This window comes from Rhamphochromis longiceps, linkage group LG15 (assembly GCF_057381845.1).
Source record: "Rhamphochromis longiceps isolate RC_006_pf linkage group LG15, R_longiceps_female_GT1.1, whole genome shotgun sequence".
Lineage (NCBI taxonomy): Eukaryota > Metazoa > Chordata > Actinopteri > Cichliformes > Cichlidae > Rhamphochromis > Rhamphochromis longiceps.
The window spans coordinates 9,979,566-9,996,203 of NC_140571.1; the positions used below are offsets into that span (position 1 = coordinate 9,979,566).

Here is a 16,638-nt window from a genome sequence, read left to right on the forward strand (position 1 = left end):
CTGCCTTTAAACTGGAAAGTGCAACACGCAAGCGGGTTTCATGTCACAATGTTTTGTTTAATCCAGGTGAGTCACAGGAGGATACCGATTACAGTGGATTTACACTTGACTTTCTTCAAATATGATTTTTATTTAGCAGTTGACAAACAAAGCAACACTTTTGCACTGACTTCTGAATCATCTTTAAACATCAGTGCTAATAAGGAGGAAGGATGGATGGATGGATGGATGGATGGATGGATGGATGGATGGATGGATGGATGGATGGATAGATCACAAATACTTAATTGTAGGTGCCCACATGGAGATAACAAGTCAAGGAGACACAAATTATGCTGTAAGTACTGCGTAATTTCTTGATAATTTGGCATAAAAACAAACAGTATTTCTTACATTATAAGAACACTGGACTTTTCAAGGTGCAGGTCATGCTGTGGATTGACATAAACTTGCCTAACTTCCAGCTATTTTAGAGGAAAGGAGATGCTCTTATCCTACCTACCTAAAGTATTTGTAGCTAAATATAATTACAATGTAATTTCAAATAACATACGAAGAAACCGCATTTAATTACAGGGGAATTACACCTTTATAAACTGGTCGTATTATAAAGTATTACAACTGCTGTGCAGAACATAAATACACATGTAAGAATTTTCGCTTTTTTAAAATTTATTTTAAAAAAACCTCTTTTATTTTATTTTATTTTTTTTTTTTGGGGGGGGGGGGGGACTTCTCCTGGATACGATCTTTAATCAGAAACACTGAATCGGTTTCAGCCTATTTTTGAAGGGTTATATAACATATAGAGAAACATATGTCTGCATCTCTGTGTGAATATAAAACTGTGTACAGTACTAGCAGGCTGTTTCGTGCAGCCCTCCAGAACAGCGGGTGGCACTAATGTTTCATTTTAGTGTCTTTGTGTAACTGAAACACAGAGAGAAAAGAAAAGAAAAAAAAGTAGGAGGGCTGCACAAGTTTGAGATCTGAGCACAGAGAAAAGTTACAGCAGGTAAGTAAACTTACCAGCGCTTTAGTTCTTTTCCTCTTTGCAGTTGTGTAAGTCAACGCTGGGGTTTTGCTGCCTTTTACTGGAGAGTTGCGCTGCATGCACTCCGTTATACCTACTGCAGGCATCCAAACGTTTAACTGGGAAAAGTTTGTATAATAATAACACGGCACAGCATGTCTTGAGAAAGATAATAATAAAGTTCCCACTATAAACCCCTGTTTGCTTTCAAAAACGAATATAAGCAAAACTGTTGCTCATAAATCATTTTTACGATGACCTCAGATCAGCCTGCAAAACATTCGCCTTGGTGCCTGTTTTGTCAAATTTAATGCGAATCCATGTTCAATGTTTACTGCATCTACCCTCACATTTCTTAATGTTAACGAATGTTTTGATCTAAAGTATGAATAAACACATAATTTACAGGAGTTAGATGCTCAACAGCTTCCACACTGATCATAGAAGATACAGCAAAGTCTTGAACCCCTCCTCATTCTACTGCGGTAAAGTGAGCCGTCATTTGTGAGCCGCGGTCAAGCCAGCCGCCTCCTATCCGCCGCATAAATTTCCTTGCGCTTTTACACCAGTCTTTACGGTAGCGCCTTTTCGCTTTATATCCTGATTGAAAGCCTAGACTCGCGCACACACGCACGCGCGTGAACAGTCACACGCACGCGCGCACACAAATTACAATGGAACAGCTCAATACAGCCATCGTGACAGTCTGGTTGCATATTCAAAAATTCATTAAAAATCATTCTTAAAAGTTGATGCCAAGCTTTCAACACAATCCTCTTCTCGGACACCTACTTTACCTCTGGGCCAGTTTTTACCCAGATTTACTGTAATATTACTCAGAAATCACAGTAAACTCATATTCAGTGCAATACAGTCAATGCACTACAATTATGTTTATTTCAAAAATTCATTAAAAGTCATCCTGAATAGTTGAGGTCCAACTTTCAACACATCCCTCCTCTGGGACACCTACTGTACCTGTGTGCCAATTTTCATCCAGATTTACTGTAGAATTCCTCAGAAATTAAAGGGTACTTGTATTCAATGCAATACAGTCAATACAATAGAATTATGTCAATTTTCAGAAATTCATTAAAAATCATCCTGAGTAGTTAATGTCCAACTTTCAACACATCCCCCCTCTGGGACACCTACTGTACCTGTGTGCCAAGTTTCATCCAGATTTACTGTAGAATTCCTCAGAAATTAATGGAAACATTTATTCAATCTAATACAGCCAATGCACTACAATTGTGTCAATTTTCAAAAATTCATGAAAAATCATCCTGAGTAGTTAATGTCCAACTTTCAACACATCCCTCCTCTAGGACACCTACTGTACCTGTGTGCCAAGTTTCATCCAGATTTACTGTAGAATTCCTCAGAAATTAAAGGGTACTTGTATTCAATGCAATACAGTCAATACAATAGAATTATGTCAATTTTCAGAAATTCATGAAAAATCATCCTGAGTAGTTGATGTCCAACTTTCAACACATCCCCCCTCTAGGACACCTACTGTACCTGTGTGCCAAGTTTCATCCAGATTTACTGTAGAATTCCTCAGAAATTAATGGAAACATTTATTCAATCTAATACAGTCAGTACAATAGAATTATGTCAATTTTCAAAAATTCATTAAAAATCATCCTGATTAGTTGATGTCCAACTTTCAACACATCCCTTCTCTGGGACACCTACTGTACCTGTGTGCCAATTTTCAGCCAGATTTACTGTAGAATTCCTCAGAAATTAAAGGAAACTTATATTCAATTCAATACAGTCAATACAATAGAATTATGTCAATTTTCAAAAATTCATTAAAAATCATCCTGAGTAGTTGATGTCCAACTTTCAACACATCCCTCCTCTAGGACACCTACTGTACCTGTGTGCCAAGTTTCATCCAGATTCACTGTAAAATTCCTCAGAAATTAAAGGACATTTATATGCAATTCAATACAGCCAATACACTACAATTATGGAAATTTCAAAAATTCATTAAAAATCATCCATAATAGTTGAGGTCCAACTTTCAACACTTTCTTACTCTGGGCGTCCTACTGTACCTCTGGGCCAAGTTACATCTCAATTCACTGTAATCTTTATCAAAAATTGAAAGAACAATTATATGTCAATGCTGGATGTGTGTCCTTTCAAAGTGACACTAAATAACAGAACTCAGGCACATCAGGGAATAATCCAAAAGGCGGATTTATTAAACAAAAACAACATACAAAATATCTCTTACCCATACTACATAACCTAAAAAGAAACAAAGGGACACTTAGAAGCACAAGGAAACAATACTGAAAGGGCAAGAGACACAGTCCAAACATAATCCACAACTAAAATGCCAAAAGAACAAGTCATCCCACATAGCAGACGGGTCTTGCCTGGATCTGGTGTCAAGCCGGCACTGCTGGCTGACTTCTGGCATGGTAAGATGGCACTGTTTATGTGATGGCATGCCACATTTGGCCTGATTGGGTGAATGTGACATGTTGTATAGAGCACTTTGAGTAATATGGGTGAGTAAAAAAGTGCTGTATAAGAATCAGTCCATTCACTGTCTGAACAGAGTTTCGTCATGTTACTTTTGCACTATTATGTTCCAGCACATGTTGTTATTACATGGCTTACATGGCTAAGGTACACATTAGGCTGACATCTGGGGCCAGAGCTGAAACTGTTCTGGGCCAGCACAGGGCCAGCAGTGTGTCTGCAACTGGCCTTGTGCTGGCTCATGTGTGGGCCACCTCTGGTAAACCAGATCTGGGCCACCATAGGGCCGTCATTCTTTGCGGTACGCAGGCCATGTGTAAGCACATTGTGTGGGACAGATCCAGGCCATACCAATTTTGCTATGTGGGAGGAATTATGTAAAAATAGAAACATCATAAAAATGAAAATGAACATAAAGTAAAATGTACTGAAAAGAACATCAGTATGGCCATCATTATTTGCTTGGAAAGTCTAAAGTTCCATGGCTTTGAACAGCCAGAGAACGCAATGCCCAGCTTAGAATGACTAAAAGTAACTTCTTTTAACATTCTGTCATTCTGCTTCTATATCAAAAATCCACTAAAAATAGTCATTTGAAAAAAAATATTCGCCACTTTTCATCAGTTTGGGTTCCTCTGTTTATAGCAATTTTTAGAAAAGAACCCAATACCTTTGTCACTATACAGTTGTACAGTGAGATACAGAGCATCTCCTACTCATTGCAAACATGCTGGGAGGGTGGCTCTATCCGCCTTAGTGCAGCTGCTGTACCATACTGTGATGCAGTAAGTTAGTAGGCTCTCAATGGGCGAGTGGTGGAAGGGTGAGCTGTAGTCCACAAAGAGCATTCTGGCGTAGCTCTGCCGCTGTTCTAGGTGACTCAGCACCGAGTGGAGGGTGATGGCATCTTCTGTGAATCTGTTTGCTCGGTATGCAAACTGGTGGGTGTCGAATTCTGGGGGGAGGTAATCCTTGGTGTGCTGAAGGACTAGTCTCTCAAAGCATTTCATGATTACCGGTGTGAGGGCCACAGGGCAATAATAGTTCAGGCTGGTGATGGGAGACTTCTTTGGTACTGGGATGATTGTGGCTGATTTTAGACAGGATGGGATGGCTGCTTCATCCAGTGAGAGGTTGAAGATTCTGGTGGAGATGAGGGTGAGCTGGTGGGCACATGGTCTTAGCACTTTACCACTTATTCCGTCTGGACGCCTTCCTGGGGTTCACTGCTAGGAACACTCATCTGACATCGTGCTCCGTTACAGTGAATGGAGCGGTGCAGGAACCAGGTGAGGATGAGGATGGGAGCAGGGCTGAGGCAGATGAATGCTGCTGTTGTGGTGTTTCAAAGCGGGCAAAGAAGCTGTTTATGTCCTCTGCTAGCTGCACACTCAGGTTTTCTGTTTTCACAGTTCTGCCTCTGTGGTTTATGATGTCTGTTATTCCATGCCATGTGTTGTTGCTGGACAGGTGGGACCCCTTTTCAGGTCAGCTCGAGCAGACCTGTACAGAGCTCTGTCAACAGACCTACAGGGAGTGCAGAATTATTAGGCAAGTTGTATTTTTGAGGAATCATTTTATTATTGAACAACAACCATGTTCTCAATGAACCCAAAAAACTCATTAATATCAAAGCTGAATGTTTTTGGAAGTAGTTTTTAGTTTGTTTTTAGTTTTAGTTATTTTAGAGGGATATCTGTGTGTGCAGGTGACTATTACTGTGCATAATTATTAGGCAACTTAACAAAAAACAAATATATACCCATTTCAATTATTTATTTTTACCAGTGAAACCAATATAACATCTCCACATTCACAAATATACATCTCAGAATCAGAATCGTGTTTATTGGCCAAGTATATGTGCAGACACATACAGGGAATTTGGTTCTGGTAGATGGTGGCTCTCAAGCACAGCAATGTAAATCTCACACACACACACACACACACACACACACACACACACACACACACACACACACACACACACACACACACACACACACACACACACACACACACACACACATAAGTGTCTATATATACACATTACACATACATACACAAAGCTATGTAAACCAACTACAAATAACGAATCTAAACTTATATACATAAAATACAGAAATGAATGAGGTGGAATGAATACTACAAAATGTACATAAGGTGCAGTTGCAGTCTGGCAGTGGGAGCAGTGTGACAGGTCAACTGTTAAGAAGGGAGATGGCGAGGGGAAAGAAACTGTTCCTGTGTCGGGTGGTCCTGGTCTGCAGGCTTCTGTACCGTCTGCCAGAGGGCAGCAGATCAAAAAGTCTGTGTGCAGGGTGTGAGGGGTCTGCGATGATTTTCCCTGCCCGTTTCCTGGTTCTTGAGAGGTACAGATCCTGGATGGAGGGCAGGGGGGCGCTGATGATCCTTTCTGCTGCCCGTACAGTCCGCTGCAGTCTGCTCCTGTCCTGTTTAGTGGCTGCTCCATACCAGACTGTGATGGAGGAGCACAGGACAGACTCAATGACCGCAGTGTAGAACTGGATCAGCAGCTCCTGTGGAAGACTGTACTTCCCCAGTTGTCTCAGGAAGTACATCCTCTGCTGGGTCTTTTTGAGGATGGAGTTGATGTTGGTCTCCCACTTCAGGTCCTGGGAGATGGTTGTACCCAGGAACTTGAAGATCTTCACAGTCGACACAGGGCTGTCTGATATGGTGAGGGGGAGCAGAGTTGAGGGATGTCTCCTGAAGTCCACTGTCATCTCTACAGTCTTAAGAGTGTTCAGCTCCAGATTGTGCTGACTGCACCAGAGTACCAGCCGCTCAACTTCCTGCCGGTATGCAGACTCATCACCATCTTGAATGAGGCCAATGACAGTGGTGTCATCTGCAAACTTTAGGAGTTTGACAGCAGAGTTATTGGAGGTGCAGTCGTTAGTGTAGAGGGAGAACAGTAGTGGTGAGAGGACACATCCTTGAGGGGCACCAATACTGAGGGACTGGGTTTCAGAGGTGATCTCCCCCAGCCTCACTTGTTGCTTTCTGTCTGTCAGGAAGCTGGTGATCCACTGACAGGTAGCTGGTGACACGCTGAGCTGGGAGAGTTTGGAGGAAAGAAGTTCAGGCACAATGGTGTTAAAAGCCGAACTAAAGTCCACAAACAGGACCCTGGCATAAGTTCCCGGGCGGTCAAGGTGTTGCAGGATGTAATGCAGCCCCATGTTCACTGCATCATCCACTGACCTGTTTTCCCGGTAGGCAAACTGCAGAGGGTCCAGCTGGTGGCCTGTAATGTCTTTCAGATGGGCTAACACCAGTCGTTCGAAGGATTTCATGACCACAGACGTCAAGGCGACAGGTCTGTAGTCATCCAGTCCTGTGATGGTGGGTTTCTTGGGAACAGGGATGATGGTGGAGCGTTTGAAGCAGGAGGGAACTTCACACAGCTCCAGGGATCTGTTGAAGATGCGAGTAAAGATGGGAGCCAGCTGTTCAGCACAGGTTTTGAGGCAGGAGGGTGAGACGCCATCTGGTCCGGGGGCTTTCCTGGGCTTCTGTTTCTGGAATAGTCGGCTCACATCCTGAGTGTGTATTCTTAGTTTCAGGGAGGAGGAAAGGGGGGTGAGAGGTGTGGTGGAGGTCGTTGAGTCTGGGATGGAGAGGGTGGTGGTGGTCGTTGAGTCTGGATTGGGGAGGGTGGGGGTGGTCGTTGAGTCTTGATTGGGGAGGGGCAGGGTGAAGGGGGGAGAGGTGGAAGGTGTGTTGGGGGTCAATGTCTGAAGCAATGTCCCTGGGGAGGGGAGGGTGGGGCGTGGGAGTCTGTCCGTCTCAAACCTGCAATAGAAAGTGTTTAACTCGTTGGCCAGGTCTTTGTTTGCTTCAATAGTGGGTGGGGGGCGTCTGTAGCTGGTGATTTCCTGCAGGCCCCTCCACACTGACGCAGGGTCGTTGGCTGAGAGCCGTTCTTCCAGCTTCTGGGAGTAGATCCTTTTAGCTGCTTTGATCTCCTTGGTCAGTGTGTTCCTGGCTTGCTTGTACAGGACCCTGTCACCACTTCTGTAGGCGTCCTCCTTGGCCTTGCGAAGATGTTGGAGTTTAGGAGTGAACCATGGTTTATTGTTGTTGTATGTGCAAAAGGTCTTTGTTGGCACACACACGTCTTCACAGAAACTGATGTATGATGTCACAGTGTCCGTGAGCTCATCTAGGTTCTCAGATGCAGCTTCAAAAACAGTCCAATCAGTGGAGTCAAAACAGTCCTGCAGTTCCTGCTTTGCTGCGTTAGTCCACTTCTTCACAGTTTTGACTACAGGCTTGGCACGTTTGAGTTTTTGCCCATAAACTGGAATAAGATGGACCATGCAGTGATCAGAATGTCCCAAAGCTGCCCGGGGCACAGAGCGATAGGCATCTTTTAGAGTGGTGTAGCAGTGATCCAGTATGATGTTGTCCCTGGTGGGGCAGTCTATATGCTGTCTGTATTTAGGGAGTTTGTAGTTTAGGTTTGCTCTGTTAAAATCCCCAAGAATAATTGTAAAGGAATCCGGGAATTTCCTCTCCAGGGTAGTAATCTGGTCAGCCAGCTCGCACAGTGCGTTGTTCGCGTTGGCCTGTGGAGGGATGTAAACTCCGACCAGCATGAAGGAAGAAAACTCCCGCGGTGAATAAAAAGGTTTACAGTTGATGAGAAAACTTTCCAAGTGTGGGCTGCAGTGTTTCTGTAACACTGTGACATCAGTACACCAACCTTCATTAATGTAGAAGCAGACTCCACCACCCTTTGTTTTCCCTGAGAGCTCTGTTTCGCGGTCCGCCCGGTGAAGTTGGAAGCCCGGCAGATTTAAGACAGCGTCTGGGACTCGCTCACTGAGCCAGGTTTCAGTGAAGCAGAGGGCAGCAGAGCGTGCAAAGTCCTTGTTAGTCCGGTTTAAGAGCAGTAATTCGTCGACTTTGTTTGGAAGAGAGCGGAGATTCGCAAGGTGAATGGAGGGGCGTGCCGTGCGGAATCCTCGCCGACATTCAAAAACAAAACAACAACAAATCAGCGACCAATATAGCCACCTTTCTTTGCAAGGGCACTCAAAAGCCTGCCATCCATGGATTCTGTCAGTGTTTTGATCTGTTCACCATCAACATTGCGTGCAGCAGCAACCACAGCCTCCCAGACACTGTTTAGAGAGGTGTACTGTTTTCCCTCCTTGTAAATCTCACATTTGATGATGGACCACAGGTTCTCAATGGGGTTCAGATCAGGTGAACAAGGAGGCCATGTCATTAGTTTTTCTTCTTTTATACCCTTTCTTGCCAGCCACGCTGTGGAGTACTTGGACGCGTGTGATGGAGCATTGTCCTGCATGAAAATCATGTTTTTCTTGAAGGATGCAGACTTCTTCCTGTACCACTGCTTGAAGAAGGTGTCTTCCAGAAACTGGCAGTAGGACTGGGAGTTGAGCTTGACTCCATCCTCAACCCGAAAAGGCCCCACAAGCTCATCTTTAATGATACCAGCCCAAACCAGTACTCCACCTCCACCTTGCTGGCGTCTGAGTCAGACTGGAGCTATCTGCCCTTTACCAATCCAGCCACGGGCCCATCCATCTGGCCCATCAAGACTCACTCTCATTTCATCAGTCCATAAAACCTTAGAAAAATCAGTCTTGAGATATTTCTTGGCCCAGTCTTGACGTTTCAGCTTGTGTGTCTTGTTCAGTGGTGGTCGTCTTTCAGCCTTTCTTGCACTGAACATAAGTTCCCTGCAATTTCTGAAGAATATTACAGTAAATCTGGCTGAAACTTGGCCCAGACGTACAGCAGGTTTCCCGGAGGAGGGATGTGTTGAAAGTTGGACCTCAACTACTCAGGATGATTTTTAATGAATTTCTGAAATTTCCATAATTGTAGTGTATTGGCTGTATTGAATTGCATATAAATGTCCATTAATTTCTGAGTAATTTTACAGTGAATCTGGCTGAAACTTGGCACACAGGTACAGTAGGTGTCCCAGAGAAGGAATCTGTTGAAAGTTGGACATCAACTACTCAGGATGATTTTTAATGAATTTTTGAAAAATGACATAATTCTATTGTACTGACTGTATTAGATTGAATAAATGTTTCCATTAATTTCTGAGGAATTCTACAGTAAATCTGGATGAAACTTGGCACACAGGTACAGTAGGTGTCCTAGAGGAGGGATGTGTTGAAAGTTGGACATCAACTACTCAGGATGATTTTTAATGAATTTTTGAAAATTGACACAATTGTAGTGTATTGGCTGTATTAGATTGAATAAATGTTTCCATTAATTTCTGAGGAAATCTACAGTAAATCTGGATGAAACTTGGCACACAGGTACAGTAGGTGTCCTAGAGGAGGGATGTGTTGAAAGTTGGACATCAACTACTCAGGATGATTTTTAATGAATTTTTGAAAATTGACACATTTGTAGTGCATTGGCTGTATTAGATTGAATAAATGTTTCCATTAATTTCTGAGGAATTCTACAGTAAATCTGGATGAAACTTGGCACACAGGTACAGTACGTGTCCTAGAGGAGGGATGTGTTGAAAGTTGGACATCAACTACTCAGGATGATTTTTCATGAATTTTTGAAAAATGACATAATTCTATTGTACTGACTGTATTAGATTGAATAAATGTTTCCATTAATTTCTGAGGAATTCTACAGTAAATCTGGATGAAACTTGGCACACAGGTACAGTAGGTGTCCCAGAGGGGGGATGTGTTGAAAGTTGGACATCAACTACTCAGGATGATTTTTAATGAATTTTTGAAAATTGACACAATTGTAGTGCATTGGCTGTATTAGATTGAATAAATGTCTCCATTAATTTCTGAGGAAATCTACAGTAAATCTGGATGAAACCTGGCACACAGGTACAGTACGTGTCCTAGAGGAGGGATGTGTTGAAAGTTGGACATCAACTACTCAGGATGATTTTTAATGAATTTTTGAAAATTGACACAATTGTAGTGCATTGGCTGTATTAGATTGAATAAATGTTTCCATTAATTTCTGAGGAATTCTACAGTAAATCTGGATGAAACTTGGCACACAGGTACAGTAGGTGTCCCAGAGGGGGGATGTGTTGAAAGTTGGACATCAACTACTCAGGATGATTTTTAATGAATTTTTGAAAACTGACACAATTGTAGTGCATTGGCTGTATTGCATTGAATACAAGTACCCTTTAATTTCTGAGGAATTCTACAGTAAATCTGGGTGAAACCTGGCACACAGGTACAGTAGGTGTCCCAGAGGGGGGATGTGTTGAAAGTTGGACATCAACTACTCAGGATGATTTTTAATGAATTTCTGACATTTCCATAATTGTATTGACTGTATCGGGCTGCTACATTGTAATTTGTGCGCGCGCGGGTATAGTCTTTCAATCGGCACATAAAGCGAAAAGGCGCTACCGTAAAGACTGGTGTAAAAGCGCAAGGAAATTTATGCGGCGGATAGGAGGCGGCTGGCTTGACCGCGGCTCACAAATGACGGCTCACTTTACCGCGGTCTCATACTTATGCTTCCAAAGACTTATTCTTGTACTTTTTAGAAGTTGAGCAATAATTCTTTCGGGTCTTTCAGAGCTTTTCTTTTGGACATTGGCTGCTTTTTTTGTACTCGTTTTTATGAGGAATGTTTTTGTTTGTCAAGCCACTTAACGTGAATCACTCAAGCATAAAAAGGACACTACTACTATAACTGTACTAGTACTTACTGGTTACTACTGGTTCATCTTTTGATGAACCAGTAGTAACAAAGAGCCGACTTTAAATAGTATCTTTATCCACTTTGTTACTGACAGACTGTCACAAAAAACCCCACAATTTGTCCCCGTTTGTTTAGCTGAATCTACAAAAATGCCAAAGATAACACAGTTTAATAGCTGTAAAATAGAATAGTATTTTTACAGAGCTACTAGCCAAAAACTTGGCATAGCTCACCATGGTGTGCGGTATTTTCTTTTTTTTTTTAAATTGTAAAAACTGGACAAGTGGACAGACTTTTAGGTCTGTCACATCATCTATTTACAGCAGAGGAATGATATCTGGAAGTCATGTCTTAAGTAATATGGAAAAAATCCAACATGGCCTGACACATTACCTGAGTGCTGGATCTGGCCTTTTAGCTGATCCATTTACTGTACTGAACCCTCATCAGACATAGTTTACAGTATGTCTGTGAGCACCCGTTTGTACACCTGTGAGCGTGAGCGTGCTTGTATTTAAAAGGTTCCTTCATGTAATGATCTGCTAGAGGGTGTGGGGAGCCACAGCCCCGTCCTCCAGGGCATGAAGCAGGTATGGAGGAGATCAAGGCTCCAGACATCCAGAGACCCCCAGAGCACAAGAGACCAAGGAAGACCAACGGAGGGGCAACCGCGCCACTCTCCCGGAAGGAGCTGAGGAGAGCCCCAGATGAGGGGTCACTCAGCAGCCGCGGAGCAGAAGCCAGGGGGGGTTGCAGTGACGCGCCCGTGAGCTCCGCCGGCGGCCAGCTGTGCCAGGGTGACTGAGCTCCAGGCCGAGAGGCTGAGGGCACCCCATCCCCGAAGGGGCCCGAGCGAGCCCCAGGCTCCAGGCCCCGACAAGCAGCCACCAGGAGTGAGCCGGTGCGTACTGGGACGCTCATCCCCGGACACAAAGAACGAAAGAAGAGCTTTGAATGTCCTTCAAAAAGCCTGGAGAACTATTCCTGAAGTCTACCTAAAGAAATGACAAGAAAGGTTGTTTAAGAGAATTCAGGATGTGCTGAAGAATAAAGACGGTCATACCAAATATTAACTTTCAAGCTCATTTTCAAGCTGGTATCAACTGACAAAGGTCCTACTTTTTTAGCTGATCTTGTGGCCTCAATGTTACAGATGAATTATCACTCAGCAAATTTGGCTTCAAGCAGAATTTAGCATTCATAAACTAAACACGCGACACAGACACCGAGCTATAAATCGTTTTAAATGTATTTGTTACCGATGCTCCATATGTATGTTTTGATTTGAGGGATAATTTTCCAAACAAAGCTTGCTGGCAGACTCAAAAGTTTTCCCATGCAAGTGTTTACATTTAAAAAAAGGTGTATTAAAATATAAATGAGTTTATAACCCAAGGGATTGTTTTGATTTCTGAGATCAGCGCTGAGATGGAAATGCAGCTTCCACCTCACGAGGGAGGCGAGCTGTCTGTGGTCGACATGCACACGGGTGGAGAGCCTTTGCGGATCATCCTCAGTGGCTACCCAGAGGTCAAAGGCGACAGCGTGCTTTCCAAACGTCGCTACGTCCGGGAACATCTGGACCACCTCAGGAGGGTGCTGATGTATGAACCGCGAGGACACTACGACATGTACGGGGCCCTGATCGTGGACAGCGAGTTACCCGAGGCCGACCTGGCGGTGCTGTTCATGCACAACGAGGGCTACAGCACCATGTGCGGCCACGCCGTCATTGCACTGGGACGCTTCGCTGTGGACTACAAACTAGTGAAAGAGCCGAAGTCGCCAGAGACACAAGTGAACATCCACTGTCCCTGTGGCCTGGTGAAGGCCTTTGTTGAGTACTCTGAGGGGAAAACAGGAGGAGTGAGGTTTCTCAGCGTGCCAGCGTTTGCATTTGCTACAGGTAGCACAAACGACTGTAATAGTTCTCAGGTATTTGAATGTTCTCCAGGACTAATTCAATATTTTTTACCAGATGTGACAGTGTTGGTGGAGGGGTTTGGTGAAGTAACGGTTGACATCAGCTACGGAGGAGCCTTTTATGCCTTTGTGAATGCCCAGAGGTTTGGTCTGGATGTGTCCAAGTCCAGGACTCGCGATCTTGTCGACGCAGCCACAGCTGTGACCAGAGCTGTCAAATCTCAGGTGATCAGCTGACAGGAAATTAAAAAAAAAGAGCATTATTACACAGACAGTGAGAATATCACTTGCTAAATTTCTAGTAATCTAAAAGTCTAAATAATCCATACTTTAATTTAAAAAGGGGAAAAAGTAGGCCTGATCTTATATAGAGCTGCTTTGAATTGGCAGCTTCTTTTTTTATTCATTACATCTGCTTTTAGGGTGTTGTCAAATTATGGCTCAAATGTATGCACAGGATATTTTTAGAGGGCACAAGAAACATCTGGTAGTACTTATATGGGATGCAGTGCATGCCTGTAGAGCTTATAGCAAAAAATCTGAGCATTACATGACCTCTCAGCTTGATGTCACCCAAAAGTATCTGGACACGATGCTCCCAACCATATTCCACAGTGTGAACTGATTTCTTTTTCTACCTTATTCTTATTATCCTTTAGGTGAAGTTGCATCATCCAGCCAGCGATGATCTGGCCTTCCTGTATGGCACCATACTAACAGATGGGAAAGACGATTACTCCCCTGAACCCACCGCCAATATCTGTGTGTTTGCTGAAGCTCAGGTATGTTAGTTCCTGCTGGTGGAAGGATAAACCGTTGTCATGAAGCCTGAGTGTGGGTGTGGGTAACGCTATAGTGAGAGGCGTCTACTACGTTTTATTGATTACAATAAAAAAATAAAAATAAAAAATAAACAAGAAAGACTTCAAACTACTGATTGAAATCCTAAGCTTTTTAGAAATATGTTTAAAGAGATCATAAGAGAGACAAAAGCAGCAGAGTTTGATGGAAAATGAGGAATGTCCCCCTGCTGGTCATTAAAAATAATGCAGATAAGGCACTTCTTAGCACCTTTTTTTGTTTGTTTTGTTTAGGCCCTGAATCCACATCCAACTTTAAATACAGTCTTTAGTCCTGAAGTAGCTCTAAGTGTACACTTAAGCACATTTGTCTTAGAAGGGCTGCAGATTCCAGGAAGTGCTACAGCTGGTCAATTTAACAAGTCACATTACAATTTGGAACAGCTGTATTAGCTGAAGCTACACCCATTAATGCCAAGGAAGAGCAGCTGTGACTGTGCTCACAGCCAGCAGTTTGACAGTGCCGGAGATCGGCCTTTTACAATGAGTAATGAGCATTATGTAAAGTGGTCACATCGTCTGTTATTTGTGCAGTCTGCAGAGTTTATCAGAAATGAAATGGACAAACACAGCAACTCTTCAGATGAAATATGAAAGAAAAACAAGACATATTGCAAGAAAACGCGTTTAGGGACATTTATTATTTGTTGTCACTTCTTAAGTCTTTGTCCTTACTTCCATTATTTGAATCCTCTTTAAGTGCTCAAGTGTTGGAATCATACAAAAGACAATAAAAGGTCTGCCTTTTGTTCATTGGTGTCACCTTAACTTCATGTAATAGGAGGTTTAAATTGTGCTTCTCAGGTAGACCGAAGCCCGACTGGTTCTGGTGTCACGGCTCGAGTAGCTCTTCAGTATCACAAAGGTCTCATCCAGCTGAACCAGACCAGGACGTTCCAGAGTGGAGCCACTGGGTCCCAGTTCACAGGAAAGGCTGTTGAGGTATCACGATTTCTGTTCTCTTGTGGAATGAGGGTGATCGCCTCTTGTTCAAAGAGTGGGAAAAGAAAGAAGTGCATTTTGTAAAAAGACCAAAAGAATAAGTAAATATTTAGACGTTATGGCGCAGTGGATTTACGATGTATTGAAATGTACAGGATTAATCCAAGTTAAAAAGAAGACATGTTTTGTGTGTTTTGTTTCTAAACAGTAATACAGTTAATAATACTTAATCCTAAGTGTAGGATTTTGGTGCAATTTAATATAACATCGCTTTGTTTGGCTCCTCAGGTTGACAGTTTCTAAAATACTGATTTGAAATCCTGTATTTAAATGTCTTAGAGTGAAGTCACCATGAAGCAGATGCTCCGGGTTTCTCTTACATCAAAACACAGCGCGCTGATGTGTGGACTGACAGCAAACAAATCACTACTTGCTGTCAGAATTACTCATTGCATATATCATCTGCAGAGGAATAGTTTATTCTAGTTTCAGTCAGGTTTCAGACCTCATCACAACACAGAGCCAGCTTTAGTGAAGGTTACAAATGATCTTATGGCTTCTGACAATGGACCACAAGATTTTATTACAGTAATTAGAGGATGCTGCAGGTATTAAAGGTACTGCACTGCAGCGGTTTGAATCATATCTCCAGTTTGTTTTGAGACTACAGTTTCTTCATGTAAATGGAGATTAATCTTCACACAAGTGTTAAATTAATTCAAGGCATAGCATGCTTTTCACTGCTATGCAGATGATACCCAACTTTATCTGTTCATGAAGCCAGAGAACATACCAATTAATAAAACTGCAGGACCTGGATGACCTCTAATTTCCTACTTCTACAAGATGGTTATTATCAGGATGTCCTGAAAAGCCTTCAGTTGATCTAAAGTGCTGCAGCGAGAGTAACTACAGAGAAAGCACATTTCTCCCAGACTGTTTTCTCTACATTGGCTCCCTGTTAATTTAAAATCAAATTTAAAATCCTTCGCCTCACATACAAGATGTTATACTATTGTGGGGTCTTTAGCTTACAATATAAAGTGCCTTGAGGTGACTGTTGTTGTGATTTGGTGCTATATAAATAAATATGAATTGAATTATTCTTTTGAATCAGCTCATCATAGAATGATCTGAAGCATTTATTGTGTTTCTGTCTTAATGCTCAGGAGACCAAGTGTGGAGACTTCAAGGCTGTAGTGGTGGAAGTTGCTGGCAGAGCTTTTTACACTGGAGTTTCACGCTTTGTGCAGGAGGCAGATGACAAGCTGACACATGGTTTCCTGCTGAAGTAAGCAAGACGTATAGGTTTTCTATACAAAAGCAAATTAAAACAGAGGTTATATGGTGGTTTTTAATAAGACAAAAACACATTTTATGAATAGAAAATGTTTAGGTGGCCAAGACTTGGATCTGTAATGAAGAAAATAAGACCTTATTTTCTTCTGGCCTGGTTTACCTGAGTAGTAAATGAAGAAATAGTTTTCCTTACCTGTTTTAAGAAAAACAAAAACTATTATACATCTTGTGACTCTTTAAATTGTCCTAAATTATATTTAATAGATTAGCAAAGTACATAACTAACTCTTAGAGACTGCGAGGAGCTCAGTCACTGGTACTCTTCTTCATCTGGCTTGGTAACACCTCACCATC

General features: G+C 42.5%; 1 protein-coding gene across 2 annotated transcripts; it reads left to right on the forward strand.

Moving 5' to 3' along the window:
* The first annotated feature begins 874 nt into the window (after nucleotides 1–874).
* Nucleotides 875–16,501, forward strand: l3hypdh (trans-L-3-hydroxyproline dehydratase). Of its 2 annotated transcripts, none has more exons than XM_085382162.1 (6): nucleotides 875–1,015; nucleotides 12,682–13,166; nucleotides 13,239–13,408; nucleotides 13,843–13,965; nucleotides 14,848–14,985; nucleotides 16,155–16,501. In XM_085382162.1, exons 2-6 carry the CDS (start codon nucleotides 12,689–12,691, stop codon nucleotides 16,278–16,280), a joined length of 1,035 nt encoding a protein of 344 aa, XP_085238288.1. In that variant the 5' UTR covers nucleotides 875–1,015; nucleotides 12,682–12,688; the 3' UTR covers nucleotides 16,281–16,501. The 2 variants fall into 2 exon arrangements, with proteins under 2 accessions (XP_085238288.1, XP_085238289.1); XM_085382163.1 differs by having other exon boundaries at nucleotides 951–1,015; nucleotides 12,677–13,166.
* Nucleotides 16,502–16,638: the final 137 nt, after the last annotated feature.